The sequence below is a fragment of the Nesoenas mayeri genome (genome assembly GCF_963082525.1).
Source record: "Nesoenas mayeri genome assembly, chromosome: 15".
NCBI classification, from domain to species: Eukaryota; Metazoa; Chordata; class Aves; order Columbiformes; family Columbidae; genus Nesoenas; species Nesoenas mayeri.
The window spans coordinates 5545638-5560585 of record NC_137559.1 but is presented as its reverse complement, the minus strand read 5'-3'; the positions used below and the strand labels follow the sequence as shown (position 1 = coordinate 5560585).

The window sequence follows — 14948 nt, the reverse complement described above, 5'->3', positions numbered from 1 at the left end:
CAGAGCTGAAGTCTCAACACCGCCGAAAAAGTGACAGCCCGAGTCAGAATTCAACCTCAAATCTGGTGAGGTTTCTGTCTTCGGGTTGTTTGGCTGTCACTCAACGAAAACAAACAGCAGAAATCACTGTCACCTGATCGCAATCAAGCAGAAGTTGCATAACAAGGAGGTAAACTTTTCCTCTCTTGCACCTCCTCCACCACAAAGGACAGAACCATCCTTCCCTGCTCCTCAAACACCTTCCTCTGACACTACCGCCATCCAAAAGGTTTCCTTGCTCTAGACTGTGGAAGCATTTTAGGGTCTTCTCCCCACTTCTGCTACTCCCAGGCATTCCCACTCCACTCTCCTCTTCAGAAAAGTGCTGAATCCAGTTGTTCTCCCTCTATTTGCTGCCATCCCACGTTCACTCACCACACCTGAGCTTCATCCCCTGGCTCATACAGCCTCACTCTCCCTTCTCCCTGCAGCCCGCAGGTTCCAATCATTTCCACCCTGTAACTCACCTGTCTCTGATTGGGATAATTGCTCCTCACCTCCTGCTGCTCTCCTTGTCTCAAATCAGGTCTCTCCTTCACCAGAAGGTCCCATGTGTTTGACTCACTTCACCCTCCTCTTCATCACCCCCTTCCCAACTCCCACCCTTCCAACCACCACCTGCTCCCTTCCCATTAAACACACCACCACCCTACGGGACAGCATTTCAACCCAGATGTGGCATATTTATAACCCCAAATCCACGATCAGAAAGCAGTGGCCTCCCCTGAACACACAGCAGAGAACACTAATCAGTTTTTCATAAGGAAACTGCAAACCAAGCTACGGGAAACTCAGCAGTCTGGATTTACACACGGGGGAATATCAGAATCGCTTTCATTTTGACTGAAAGAGTCATAACCCCACATTTCACCGAGAGCCGAAACCAAACTAGAAACAGAGCACGTGTCAAAACCATACAAAACTACAACTTCTGCATGGTTTTGATGCAAAATAATCTAAGCAGGCTGCCAGCCTACAAATCCTAACGATTTTGTGGACAAATCTGGGGCAAGTTTAGAATTTGTAACATAGTGTGTTACATGTCAGTTTAGGTTTCACTGTGAATATTTTTTAAGTGGAACACCAGTGGGCTCTGAGCATGGCTCTCAGCACTCCCTGCCAAAACAAGAGCCAAACAAGGTTGGAAACCAATTTCACCATTAACCATTTTAAGGTCATGTCAATTCTAGGTCCTTACCAGTGCTACTGGCACCCAAGGATGTCACCTCCCTCCAGTCCTACATAGAATGTCCTGAGTTGGAAGGGACCCACAAGGATCATCAAACCCAACTCCTCTACCTGTATAGGACAACCCCAAAATTCACACCATGTGTCTGAGGGTGTTGTCCAGTCTCTTCTTGCATAAGATGCTGGCAGACCTGCTTCTGCATTAGACAAAAAGCTCCTCTCTTGCACAGTTCACTCACAACATCTACCTTGAAGAAAAATGATGACCAGCTCCAGCCAGCCCTGCTGACAGATACCAGCAAACCCTCCTTTCAGCTTGGGACACCAAACATCACCCAACACCATCCTAACTGTCAATTGCAGGGTCCCTGTCCCACCAGCTAAGCAGGAGTTGAAAACAAGAGGCTTTTCCCATTGCACATCTCACGTGTCCCCTCAAGCTTTGTGTATGCAAACATGTACCCCCAACATGCAAAATTAAGCAGTATTTTTGGTAAAAGGCTGGCAGGGTTCTTCAGTGCAATTGCTGCATCCCTGTCAGGATGGGTTCTGGATCCAAGAGCTGGGGGCAAAGCACCCTGCAGCCCCCCACCCCGCAAACCAATCCACCTCCAAGTGGATAAGATGGTCATGGGTATCCTGTCCCACCACAATGGGACCTCAGGTGGTGACACCGGCATGGAACCCATGGGAGGGCTCACCCCCCCAGGGCAGGGGTCTCATCTGAGGCTGTGCAGTGGGGAAGGCCACAAGGGTTGGGGCAACCCCAGGACTCCACAGGGCAACCAGCCCAGCTGCCCCAGTGATACCGTAAAATCGGCAAAGTAATGGACTCTTAAACTCACATTTTTGGGTTTTAAAAGTAGCATTTCTTAATCAGCGCTAGGGACAGTGCGGGGGTGCCCCTCCATAGGTCTGTCACCCATGGAGTGGACATACATGCTGGTCATATATGGCTTATATTGATAGAAAAATTACATATTCATTACAACTCTTGACAACCATTAACATATTCTGTACCTATTCCAAGACAAGCTGTTTAAGCAACACTAAGTAACATTCACGTGTTTCTCAGCTGCTTCTCAGTTACCTGTTTTAAAAGAATATGTTGTAAATCTATGTCAATTTTAAGAATGGGGTATGATTACTAAGTACAAAGATTCTATGGCTACAAGGTCTGCTTCTACAAAATTCTATGCTTATAAGGCTGGTAAATCTTTAAAGGTTGCTACCTTAACATTCTCCTAAACCAAGAGTTCTATAATTCCTTAAAATACAGTCTAATAATCAGAAACACAAGTATCACCAGCAGCCCGGGGCTCAGCCGGGCCGGGCTCCCCCCCGCTCCCGGGGCAGCGCCCGCAGACTCACAGTAAAGCAGCGCTATGGATCGCAGCAGCACGATGCGGGTCAGCCAGAAAGTGCCCGGCAGCAGCGGCGGAGGCTGCGGCCCGACCCCGCCGCCCGCCGGCCCCGCCACAACCCGCTCCGGGGCTCCAGGGGCGCCGCCGCCCGCTGCCGCCCGCCGCTGCCGCAGCGCCGCGCTGGGCGCCGCCATGTCGGGGCCCGCAGCGAGCATGCGTGCGGGGCGGCCCGCCCCCCGCCGCGCTGGGGACGCCTGACCCAGGTCGCCCCCTCAGGCAGCCATGTTGGTAGCGCAGTGGCCGGCCTGGGGTTTCTGTGGAAAAATGGCGTTTATATACCCCGGCCTTAGGGAGCGACCTTGAAAAATGGCGAGAAAGTGCAAAGTTTGGTTGTTTTTTTTTTTTAAATAAATCCGGAAAGAAAGTTGAAAGAGTTGACTCCAAAACCCTTAATCCACCTGCCGCACTTTGCATCACAGCCCCCCCAGCTCACCCCAACGTGTCTGCACTCCCTCCCTAAGGAAAAAATTTAAGATAAATTCCTCAGGTTTTCAACATTAGCCCCTTCTGATGCTGCCATGATTTCTACATCATTATAGCTGTCAAACTCTTGACTCCATGTTGAGTTCATAAAATGATTTTTTTTTAGCAAAACTACTTTAATAAAACAGCCTCGACAGTCATCGATGAGTTTAGACATGCGTCATGTGTCCTGCTGAAGTAAATAACCGCGGGGCTGAACCGTCCGGTGGTCTCTGAGAAAGTATCTGCTATCAGGTGTAACATTATTCAACGCTTTTCAGGCTGCAAAGCGGCCCCTTCTAAATGCCTCTTTTGTTTTTCCAGTTTCCCATCACTGCTGCTTGCATTGTTCTCCTTCGAAAAAAAACCCTACATAATGGTGCATTGTGTAGCGAAAGAAAAATAAGCTATTTGTTGAAGGCCTCTGGTACACTGCAGCTTCGCTTTCCCTTCGGATTAGCCACAAGGTTCGGCTAGATAAATTTAAATAGATGTAAGCTAATGGTTTCCTTTGTGGGGTCTTTGTGAAACTGTTACAGCAAATTCCACATTAAATGGAAATGTCTGTAAAACAAACTGGATAATTGAGAAAATTACTGGGGAAAAGCTGAAAGTTTAGGTTAAAGATTAAGAAAAAATAATAATAATAATAATAATAATAATAATAATAATAATAATAATAATTGGAGCTGGGAAGGTAACATTGAACTGAGTTGGTTTTCATTGCCGAAGATCACTCTGAGATCTGCTGACCCGAGCTCGGGGGACATTGTGTGTCACCACACCTTGCAACAACACGGGCTGCAAAGTTTTAAGTTTATTAAATGGCAGAAAGATGTTGTTACTCTGAAGGATCAATCCAACTCTCACAAAAGGCAATGGAAGCCTTTCCTTTCGCTTTACTGGAAGATGGCTCAAGCTATAAAGGAAAAAGTGTGATAAAATGGTAGATCAGAACATCAAGTCAGCTCCTCTCTTTTCTGCGTTCCAGCCAGTCCGGAGCTTTGTGTGTAACATCACCTGTGTCTCGTTTTCTGCCCACTTATCTATTTAAAGTAATCTTATTTTCATTTAATTATTTTCCTTCACATCCCCTCTTTTCAAAATAACGTACCAGAAAAATAAAACGACGTAAAAACCAAGCAAGCAATGCAAACAAGATATTTAAAAGCGAGTTTCTGAGCCTTGAAGTCTCAAAGGGAAAGCGATTCATAAATGTCAGACGGGCGCGGAGGCATCATTGATGCTGATCTTCATTCAACAAAATCCGCGCCACCACGTCCCCCCGCCCGACCCTATTTTGCTGTGTTCCAAACAGCTGCAAAAGTGACAGAGAAACAAGCATTTACTGTCACAGCACCCAGCAGCTGTCCCCACCAGCACCTCAACCCTGCTGTCCCTGGCACCCTAAATTACTCTGTGTTCATTCAAGTCTAGGCTTTTGCCCCTCTGGCTGCCAGGAATTGGGTTTAAATAAAACAGAGGAAAGTGAATTTGTGCAGAAATAACTATTTTGTAAAGCAGCATTAACATTTGGGGACTCGTCTAAAGAAAACATACATTCACAATTATGTGTAATGAAGTTATACGCAATCCCGCTGACCATTCAGCTGTGTTTGCTAAATAGGAGGTGGGAATCTTGCAAAGAATTTGGGAGCTCCCTTTTACTAGTTAAGATTTTTCTGGTGGTAATATTTTTTCCATTAAAATCCCTTATTCTTCCCTTTGCAAATCTGATCTTTAACTCCAGGGTTAGCAGGATTCAGGCTGAAAAGGATTTCCAGAGGAAGAATTACCTTTTTTCTCCTGTATTTGCACAGCATCCGTAATGAGAGGGTGCTGATTCAGAAGAGGGATTCCTAAGTGGTACTACAGGACAAACAATTAATGGTCACAGTAATCATAATTAATAGAACTGTGGTTCTCCATCATTTTGAAAAGGTGCCATCCAGCCTGTGTTGGGCAGGAGGAGAGGTGAGATCTTTTGCCAGTGTCTCCCCTGGCTTTTAACATGTAACGTGTACATGAGAGGTGTTGATCCCACAAAAGCAAATTTTGTTTTGTTGCTGGTATCTTAGAATATTTGAACAGAAATAACACACTGACGTATCTTTTCCTTTGCCCTGGTTTTGGTCTTTCTGCACGCTTGTTTTCTGGTCTGCAGCCTCAGGCTGGGAAACCTGCAAGATAAAAACTCCGAACAAGCCACTTGTTAACTTTGTCCACTGGGATATTAAAAAAAAATTAATAATCATAAAAGTTATTAAGGGCTATTTTATTTTAGCTGAAATTACACACCAGGCCAAATGTAACATGTAAAGATTTTCATGAAGGCCTCACTGCTGCCATGATGAAACCTAGAGAAGGGTTTAGGAATCCCACGTGCTCCTCCCCGCTTGCATTTCAAGCAGCAGAGAGGTCAGTGAGGTCCTGCCTGGTGCAGGTGTGTGGAGTTTCTTGCATCAACGCCAGGTAAATGTTCCTGGGTTGGAAAAGAGCTGCTGGGGCACATGTTCCTCTGTTTGTCCTGCAGCTGCCAAACTATTCCTGTCCAGAAAAAGGAGGGATGCTGGAGCTAAGTACCCCATTAACACAGTAAAAACTAATATTAAACTAATATTTAAGCCTCCGTCTTCCCCCCTGTTCTCAGCAGACTGCAGCAGCTGTGCAAGTGGGACAAGTTTGCATCCACTCACAGTGATGGGCGTCTGGAGTCCCCAACTCACCACAATCCATGGAGATGCCTCTAATGATGAGGCTGTGCAATAAGAAAAAGTACTTCTTGCTATGGTGGGAGCACACAGTGACTGCAACACAGGAATTTTTCCCTCCTGCTGTACAGGTGACAAGCAGCACAGCGGTGGGAGCTGGGGAAATGCTGAGGACTAAATACCGCAAGACTTAATTAAAATTTGCAAAAAGGTTGCGTCCCTTTTACTCTTGAATTGGTCAGAACAGCAGGGCTCATTTCACATGAACAGAAGACAAATTTTGGACCTAAACTGATCTGCAAGCAGCTGAGCGATATAAATTTTAGTCTTAAAATTACTGGAGCTTTCACAAGCACACAGTATAGGATTGGACCCACCATCTTGAGAGCAGAGCTTTTCAGCTCTTCTGCTGCTATTTTAATTGAAATTAGTTCAAAGTTACCGCAAGTCAGTTTTGGTTTTGTTTTTTTTTCTTCAGCTATCAGGAGCTTTCCTGAAAAGGACTGAACATTGTTCCATAGCAATCTCTGAGCTGCCACTGAACGGCTGTATCCTCTGGGCAGCGCATTAATCCTGCACATGTCAGAGGCTCATTTTAACATGACGCGTAGGTTTACTCTTATCTGATCGGGGCTTGTTTTTTCTTCCCCTGTAAGGCTCTTTCTATTTGCTCTTTGAAATTCCCATGTAAAAGCTGCTCGCAGTTCAAAGACAGACAGTTTTTGAAAAATGGCAACTTTTGCACTTGATCAGATGAAGCGGTAGAACCCACCTTTGGGCTGGGGAAAGGGTGCAGCACATTGCACGTCCCATCATGTGCAGGGGTCCCCACGTGCTCTCATGCTCTGAAAATGCCTTCCCTGGCTTCTGCTGAAGATGAAATTTCTCCTCCCTGACATTAGGGGTGCTCTGGCTGCTCTGAAGCCAACACACACACCCCGATTCCTACAGAACCAGTAAGTATGGTGGAGAGGAACTGGTGGTTTGACCTCCCATCCTGTGAGGATTCTGAGGGTTCCCAGGTGACAAATGATGATGCGATGGAGCCAAGAAGGCCCACCTTGTATTTAGTGCCCAATCCCCAGCAACGCTGGTGTGAGCTGGCCAGGAACTTTATTGGAGATGGTGCCAGACTTTAAAGAAAATGAAGCAACGTTGCCAGGCAGCTGGTGGAGCTCTGCTGTGCCCACTTTCTGTCAGGAACAGCCAGCTCTGTTCCACCGAATCTTCTCTAAACATCTCCTGTTTGGGTGCACTCCAAGGCTCCACTCGGCAATGGGAGTCTTGGTTCTTTCCTCCCAGACCTGCACCCTTTTCCTACAAATCCCAGCATCAGGGGCTGCCCCACAATGGGCTGGGTCAAGACCGAGAAGCATTAGGCCAGGTCTAGATGGTGCTTCATGTGAGACCATTGCAAGGCCTGTCCTACAACTCCATCTTTTCCCATCCCTCTGCAAACAGCGCCGGTACTTTGTCATGCAAAATTTGAACACGAGACCCCTGTAAAACAAACGATGCCACTTGAACCCACTTGTCCCAGCATAATCTCACTCCATTTCATGGATGAGTGAATGTCTCAGGATCGGTCTGCGAGACAGGCCAATGCTGCTCCCTCCGCCAGCTCGGCTGAGAACTGACGCTGGGAGACATGAAATGGTTTGTGCAAGGTCACAAAACCAGACGTGAAGAAGGACAAGTACCCTACTCTGGTTCCAGGTGCTGCCTCTTCCCCGTGCCCATCTCTAGAGTAAGAGAAAGAAACTACTGAAAGTTGTCCTGCTCCTCCTCCTTCTACCTGCATTGAGCAAAGCAGAATTGAAGCATACGGGCTTGGAAACGCACCTCCCTGCCTTGGGCAGAGCTGGGGAGCCCTGAAAGGACAAAGAAAACCAACATCTCTAACTCGTGCTGTTCTTGGAGGGTTCTTTTGCAGGAATTTGACTTGTAGTTGAAGGCAGGGATCAGAAAATAGGGGCTCTTGTTTTTAATCTTTCCCCCAAGCTCCGAATATTCCACAAACCCCTTCCCAGCCTCAGCCATGCAATGAGGTTCAAATCTTCCGAGGAAGGCGCCGTGCAAGAGGTGGACTAAAAGTAGTGATTATTGCTTTGACTAAGCCACCTCTAAAATGGATGAAATACAATTTACTTAACTCAAAGAATTCCTTATTAAAGAGACATGAGAATCCTAAGAGGCAAGCATTATAGAAATGGGTATTAATTATATGTCATATGAGGGGGAAAAAAATAGCTTTGCCCAATGTCCAACAGCAGTGCAAATCCACCTCTCTGAAACCCAAGGAAATAGAAACTCTTTCACGGTCTCATTAAGCTTCGGATTGGGCCCTGGAAGAGAAATGCAATTAATTCGCACTTGCAAGTTCAATATACATAGTTTGCCTTAAGCCTTGAAGTCACTATTTTTTTAAATGCCACTTAGTAAAATTATATTAAAAAAATACTTTGCCCCAAGGTAACTTGCTCCGTGACTCTGCAAACTGAAATCTTGAGAAATTACTAATAAGGAAATGAGAAAAATTTTAAATAAAATAAAATCCCACTTTCCACTTTAATGGAACATATTGATTTTCACATAGAAGGCACATGGACATTCAGGCACATTTAAACAGCATTACATTTAAATTCAAAGCTTATGCTTTATTTCAAGGTGATTACACATCTCAGTAATTAAACAAAATGCTCTCAAAACCCCCACATTTTTGTTACCTTTAAAATGTTGGAATACTTGAAGCACTCCCGCAATTTCTATTTTTTCCCTGTAAATCTTGTACTTGACCCTTTTTTTCCGGGAGGTAGCAGCGCTGGGGGAAGCAGTGCATTAAACTGGAATTTGGGGAGTTGCTTTTTTTTTTTTTCCCCGTCGCAATTAGAAAGCCGGATTCCGCAGATAATTAGAATCAAATGCTCCAAATAAGTGCTACAAACCCAGGGCTCGCTTGGAGAGGGGCAGCGCTCCGGCTGGCGCAGGGAAATCTTTTAAAAGAGGGATTTTGCTGCGGGGCCCGAGGGGCGCAGCCGCGCACCGAGGTCTCCCGCACCCGGAGTTAACAGGGGAGATTTTGCGGACAAACCTCCCCCCTAAACCCAAAGGCTCACCCCGAGGTGCCGCATCCTCCTCCGGACGCTGCAAAACCGCTGGGGCAGCCCCGGCTCTGCCCTCCCAGGGAGGTTCCCCGGTGTCCGAGCCCGGTACCGAGCCCGAGGACCGGGGAAGGGGAAGCGGGAGGGGATAGTTTCGGTTCTTTCCAGCAATTTGTCGCTTTCCTCCGTTATTTGCCCGCTAGAGACAGCGAGGAGAAAAGATGCGCTCAGGAGTACGAGGTGGCCCGGGGGCACCGGGGCTCGGCGGCCGGAACGCGGGCAGCTCCGCCCCGCTTGCAACCGGGACGCACCGGTGCTTCTGCCGCGCACCGAGCGTCCTGGAAAGGCTGCTTAAAAAGTAACCCAGCCGGGGCCGCCCGCTGTACCGGAGCCCCGGGAAGCGGCTGTTGCCGCTCCGCACCTCCTCGGTCTGCGGGACTTAGAACCTGCCACCACCCCTGCAAAGAGAAAAATCCCCTCCGCACGCCGCGGGTATAAAACGCACCCCCACGGCCGGAGGGTCCCCGCCGGTACCGCGATGCGGTGCAGCCCCCGGGCGACGGCACCTCCCGGCGGCCAGGGGTCCCGGCGGCGGGAGCGCGACGAGAGAACGCGCGTCGCAACCTCGCCCCGCCCCTTATGTAAATGATCATCCCGTTCCACCAATGGAAAGCGGCGCCGGAGGAGGAGCCGCTTGCCCTCCCCTTAAAGTCACTTGTTGCCAGGGGCCGAGTTTCGCACTGGACGTGGAGCGCGGCGGGACGGGCCGGGCGCGGAGCGGGGCGCCGGCACCGCAGCAGGACTGCTTTGGGTTGTTTTCTTATTTTCTTTTTTTCATTCCTCGGCAGATTTTCATACATTTGTATCTTTTTATTTTTGTAGATTTTTTTTTGCTTGTTTTTTCCTCGCTCTTCGGGCGCCCGCGGAGGGGTGCGCGGTCCCCCGCCGCTCCGCCCGGGCACATCCTCGCTGTCGGGGCGGCTCAGCCCCGCGTCCCCTTTTCGCGTCCCCAGCCCGCGCCCACCAATGCTCAACATGACCGAGGAACACGACAAAGCGCTGGAGGCTCCGTGCAGCCCCGCGGGCACCACCAGCTCCATGTCCCACGTGGACTCGGACTCCGACTCGCCGCTGTCCCCCGCGGGCTCCGAGGGTCTGGGCTGCGCCCCCGCGCCCGCCCCGCGTCCGCCCGGCTCCGCTCCGCTGGGCGCCAAGGTGGACGCGGCCGAGGTGGACGAGCGCTTCCCCGCCTGCATCCGCGATGCCGTCTCGCAGGTGCTGAAGGGCTACGACTGGAGCCTGGTGCCCATGCCCGTCCGCGGCAACGGATCGCTCAAGGCTAAGCCGCACGTCAAACGGCCCATGAACGCCTTCATGGTGTGGGCGCAGGCCGCCCGCAGGAAGCTGGCCGACCAGTACCCGCATCTGCACAACGCCGAGCTCAGCAAGACCCTGGGCAAGCTCTGGCGGTGAGTCCCGTGTCGCGCATCCCGCTCCGCTCCGAGCCGCGCATCCTCGCTCCGCGCCGCGCAACCCCGCGGGGCCGCGCACAGACCCCCGCGGGCTGCGCGGGGCTTTGCCTCGGGGTGCACAGCTGGATTCCCCCTCCCACCGCTTTTAAAAACTTTTTGGTTTTTTTAGTCTTTATTTGTTTTTTTTTTTTTTAATGTCTGGGCCCACGGGGGATTCTCGAAGTGTTTCGGACTGAAGTGCAAAAATCCCCCAGAGCATGTTGGTCCCTGTTCCGAAAATGCCCCCGTGCAGGGGCCTGGGGACCTACAGCCGTAGCCGGTGGTTCCTGCCCCATGTGTGGATTTTCCCCGCTTCATCACCCAGATGTGCAGCCTGGGCTCCTGCCCCTCCTGGCCAGGATTTCCCATGTCCCTGTCCCCAGGAGACTGAGACTTTTAAAAAAATTGCTTCTTTTACAATGTTTTCTTCTAAAAGTTTTTTTCCTTGGTGTGCTTGCTTGCTGCTTAACAAGCTGTAAAGCCGAGCAAGCTGATTTTTAGCAGTTATTTTAATCTTCTTTCTAATTTCCCTTCTTATCTGCATGCTTGCATGCTCGACACTGCCCACCGATGCAAACTTTTTTGCTGGGCGGCATCCGAGTGCGCTTGGATTTCCAAGGCTCTGCGACCAGCCACGTTTTACCGCGTGGTATATTTGGTCGTGTCTGGCCGTACCAAACTTGCATCTTTCTTGCCTGTTTGGGCCAGTGATGTTCCCACTGTGGTTTTAAACTCTCCAAGAGTTTGCAAAGAGAGGTCTGGGCTGGGGAGAGTTTAGAAAGAAGTAATCCCATGGCTGTTGCCTTCGTGGTTTCTTTGTAGGCACCAAACAAAGCTAGAGATGGGCAGTGTTGTTTGTCGCGGTGACAGGGGTGGCATTTGCAGGACAAACATGGGAATAACATTTGGTGAAGGTGTTTAAAATGGGGCAGCAGAATTTTGTTTTGCCCGGTTATTGATGTCCATAGTGGCCAATTTTTCACACGCCTCTACACTTGGTATTTTAATATATTTTTGCAACATAGTTTAGCTTTTTTTTGCAATGGCAAATTCATTTTGTAATTAACTTTCTGTTTGTTCAAATCAGTGTATGGGAAGTGGGGACATGGGAATTTGAAAATAGGCTGAAAACTTCTAAGGAAAAGATAGTAATTTGGAATTTTTTTCCTTCCTCCTTATGAAAAAAAAAATCATCCCAAACCAGTTTGTTAAGCGAAAATGAGAAACGTCCCTTTGTGGAAGAAGCTGAGCGGCTCAGGGTCCAGCACAAAAAGGATCACCCGGATTATAAATACCAGCCACGGAGGAGGAAAAGCGTAAAAGCCGGGCAGAGCGACTCGGACTCGGGAGCCGAGCTCGGCCACCACACAGGCACACAGATCTACAAGGCGGACAGCGGGCTGGGAGCCATGGCTGATTCCCACCACCACGGCGACCACACAGGTAAAGGAACCTCAAGGGCAAAAAGTAAATCTGTGGGTCCCGGGCGTGTTGGTTTGGGATGTAAACCCGCTGGTGGGCACAGGGCCCATCTGCTCCCAGAATTTATATTGATGGGATTGGGACTGTGCAAAAGCAGGGGTCATTTTCCCTGGTTTTGCACCAGATTGTGGATGTGGCGACAGTTTTATTTAGTAAATGCTTGTGGAGCTGACTGTGCAATAAGAAATCCCCCAAATGCAGGGACCCTGGTTTCCCAGCTGGCCTGATAGTGGGGAGATTTAATTGCGAGCTAATAAGGGTTAATAATGTGTTGACCGTGTGAAGGGTGCCTGGGGGAGCGGGTCCCACAGACACAGCTTCCCCCCAAAACTCACCGCTCCTCGGCGGTGCTGTGAATTGGCACGGGGCGCGTGTTGACAGATTCCAGGAGGATTGTGAACGTCCTGCAGCTTCAGACGCGTCTGCTCTCTCGCCCAGCCTGGCTGGGGATCCCGGGACGGCTCCTCTGCCTCCGGGAGAGCCACGCTGGCTCCAGGCTGCCGGCGGGGAGAGGCTGAGCGGGTCCCTCCGAACCCACCCCCTGGTTCTGCTTCCCAGGCCAGAGGGAGTTTGTGCAGCCGTGAGTGTCCAGAGGGGTCATGATGGGCACAACGCACTCTCCAGTTTCTCTTCCCCACTGTGAACTGTCCCTCATGCCAGTGGTTTACCCCAGCTGAGGACATGATCCCCAGGATGGTTGCAGGGGGACATGAGCTACCTCCAACATGGGGCTGTAGATTTAAATCCTCCCCTTGCAATAAGACGGAGGAGAAACATGCAATATTTTTATTCTCAATTTGCATGCGCTCTTGTTAAAGCTTGGCTGTCCCTTTGTCCCCAGGCCAGACCCATGGGCCACCCACCCCACCCACCACCCCCAAAACCGACCTCCACCATGGCAGCAAGCAGGAGCTGAAGCATGAGGGCCGCCGCCTCGTGGAGAGCGGCCGCCAGAACATAGATTTCAGCAACGTGGACATCTCGGAGCTGAGCAGCGAGGTCATCAACAACATGGAGACCTTTGACGTGCATGAGTTTGACCAGTACCTGCCGCTCAACGGCCACGCTGCCATGCCGGCTGACCACGGCCCCAACGCCGGCTCCTACGGTGCGTCCTACTCCCACTCGGCCACGGGCACCGGTGGGACCAACCAGGTGTGGACTCACAAAAGCCCGACCTCGGCGTCACCGTCGTCCGCTGATTCGGGCCAGCAGCGGCCGCACATCAAGACAGAGCAGCTGAGCCCCAGCCACTACAGCGACCAGTCCCACGGCTCCCCGGCACACTCCGACTACGGCTCCTACAGCGCCCAGGCCTGCGCCACCACCGCCTCTACCGCCACGGCTGCCGCCTCCTTCTCCAGCTCCCAGTGCGACTACACGGACCTCCAGAGCTCCAACTACTACAACCCCTACCCCGGCTACCCCTCCAGTATCTATCAGTATCCCTATTTCCACTCCTCCCGCCGGCCCTACGCGACGCCCATCCTCAACGGCTTGTCCATCCCGCCGGCCCACAGCCCCACCGCTAACTGGGACCAGCCGGTCTATACGACCCTGACGAGGCCTTAAAGGGTGCGTGGAGCCCCCGAGGGCTTCCCCGACGTGTGCACTAATGAAGGAATTGAAGACGAAGAGCGGGGAGCGCTGCCATCGTTTCCGAAGTGCCTCCTGAGCCACTGGGAGCTCTTGCTCGTTGTGACTGGGTGTCCCCTTGCTTCAAAACTCTCCAAAAGGACAGAGGTCTATTTTTCTTGAATTAATACAATTTAAAAAAAAATTAAAAAAAAAAAAATTAAAAAAGGACAGGCGATTCCTTTTGAATAAATGAAGGACAAAACCATTCGACTCCTCTGTGAGGACTGAACTGAACTTACTCGTCATGGAAGTTGACAAGTGCAAAAGTGGAGCAGGGGGGTGGGTAGAGGGTGGAAGAAAAAGAACTCAAAAGCTGTTCAAGACTTTAAGGGTCTATTGCAATGTGAGGAACGGACCAACCTTGAGGGCAAGAACTCACTGGGACCAGCGTGGATGAAACCCCAAAATCCGGCTATTCCATGTCACAATCTCGTGGGAACAAACAAGTCTGGTGGGACCAACCAATTAAATGTCTGAAGTGTTTGTTTTTTTAGTCAAGAGTTCTTCTAAGCAAGGTTTGGCTGTAATTAACATTTTTTTTTTGTTTTGGAAGCTTAAAGTGTTGGGTTTTTGGTTTTGTTTTCGTTTTTGTTTTTTTTTTTAAATCTGTTAAATATGTATTTATGTTCTGTATTATTTTGTCTTTTAATTAATGAAGTAATTTTGTGCAAAAAGTAGAATTTTAAAAGATTTTAAAGGTGGGGAGGGAGCATAATAATAGTGGAGATGATACAATAAAATGGTGTTATGAGTCTATAGATTTTTGTTGGTTTTGGGTTTTTCGCGTTGTGAACCGCTGCAGCAGTTGTGTTGGTGAGAGGGACGGAGCCGATCTGCCCATCGCAGACCTGGTCACCAACAGGAAACTCAAATGGGAATGAAAAGTAATGGGGGGGTGGGGGGGGGGGAAGTTACTAATTAAATTGGGATGATAAAACCATTGGAAAAAGGAGCAGGCAAATTTTCTGCCTACCTGCTTCGCGGCCTTCAAATTGGATTTAAGGCATTGCAGAGTCTTTGTACGCTTTCAGAACCAGGGCTACTTCATAGGAAGATGTAATTTAATGAGAAATTAGCAAGGTCTGTTTTAATTTTTGGCTTCTAGGGACCAGATATCATCCATCAAGCTGTGAAACTAAAATCTTCTCCACTAAAAAAATGTTAGGTACTTAGTTTTAGACTAATATTTCATTGATATATTTCTACTTCTTCCATTGTATGCTGAGCATATAATAACCATCTATTTTATGGTAACTTGTGCCTTTAAAAACTTTGTAAATCTAAAACCACATTTCAGAGGTTATCACCTTTTTACCTTTTCTACGTTTCCTACTCTTTTTCTAAAAATATTTTTTGCATATTTCCTTTTGGGGACGTGGGGGTGGGGGAAAA

The 14948-nt window shown here is 49.3% G+C and overlaps 2 protein-coding genes across 2 annotated transcripts in view; one reads left to right on the top strand and one right to left on the bottom strand.

Moving 5' to 3' along the window:
• LMF1 (lipase maturation factor 1) overlaps positions 1 to 3030 on the bottom strand; it is a 180466-nt gene extending 177436 nt beyond the window's left edge. The window contains exon 1 of the mRNA XM_080354157.1: positions 2599 to 3030. Coding sequence (XP_080210283.1) covers positions 2599 to 2806 — 208 coding nt within the window. The 5' untranslated portion in view covers positions 2807 to 3030. The remainder of the gene's footprint in view (positions 1 to 2598) is intronic.
• A 6348-nt stretch (positions 3031 to 9378) lies between these two features.
• SOX8 (SRY-box transcription factor 8) lies at positions 9379 to 14422 on the top strand. Its single transcript, XM_080354052.1, has 3 exons — positions 9379 to 10394; positions 11641 to 11879; positions 12760 to 14422. Exons 1-3 carry the CDS (start codon positions 9952 to 9954, stop codon positions 13488 to 13490), a joined length of 1413 nt encoding a protein of 470 aa, XP_080210178.1. The 5' UTR covers positions 9379 to 9951; the 3' UTR covers positions 13491 to 14422.
• Positions 14423 to 14948: the final 526 nt, after the last annotated feature.

Excerpts from the sequence above, each read along its gene's own strand:
- SOX8 (XM_080354052.1), top strand. The coding sequence starts at position 9,952 with ATGCTCAACATGACCGAGGAACACGACAAAGCGCTGGAGGCTCCGTGC. Across the intron at positions 10,395-11,640 it reads ACCCTGGGCAAGCTCTGGCG|TTTGTTAAGCGAAAATGAGA; the intron begins GTGAGTCCCGTG and ends ATCCCAAACCAG. Across the intron at positions 11,880-12,759 it reads CCACCACGGCGACCACACAG|GCCAGACCCATGGGCCACCC; the intron begins GTAAAGGAACCT and ends CTTTGTCCCCAG.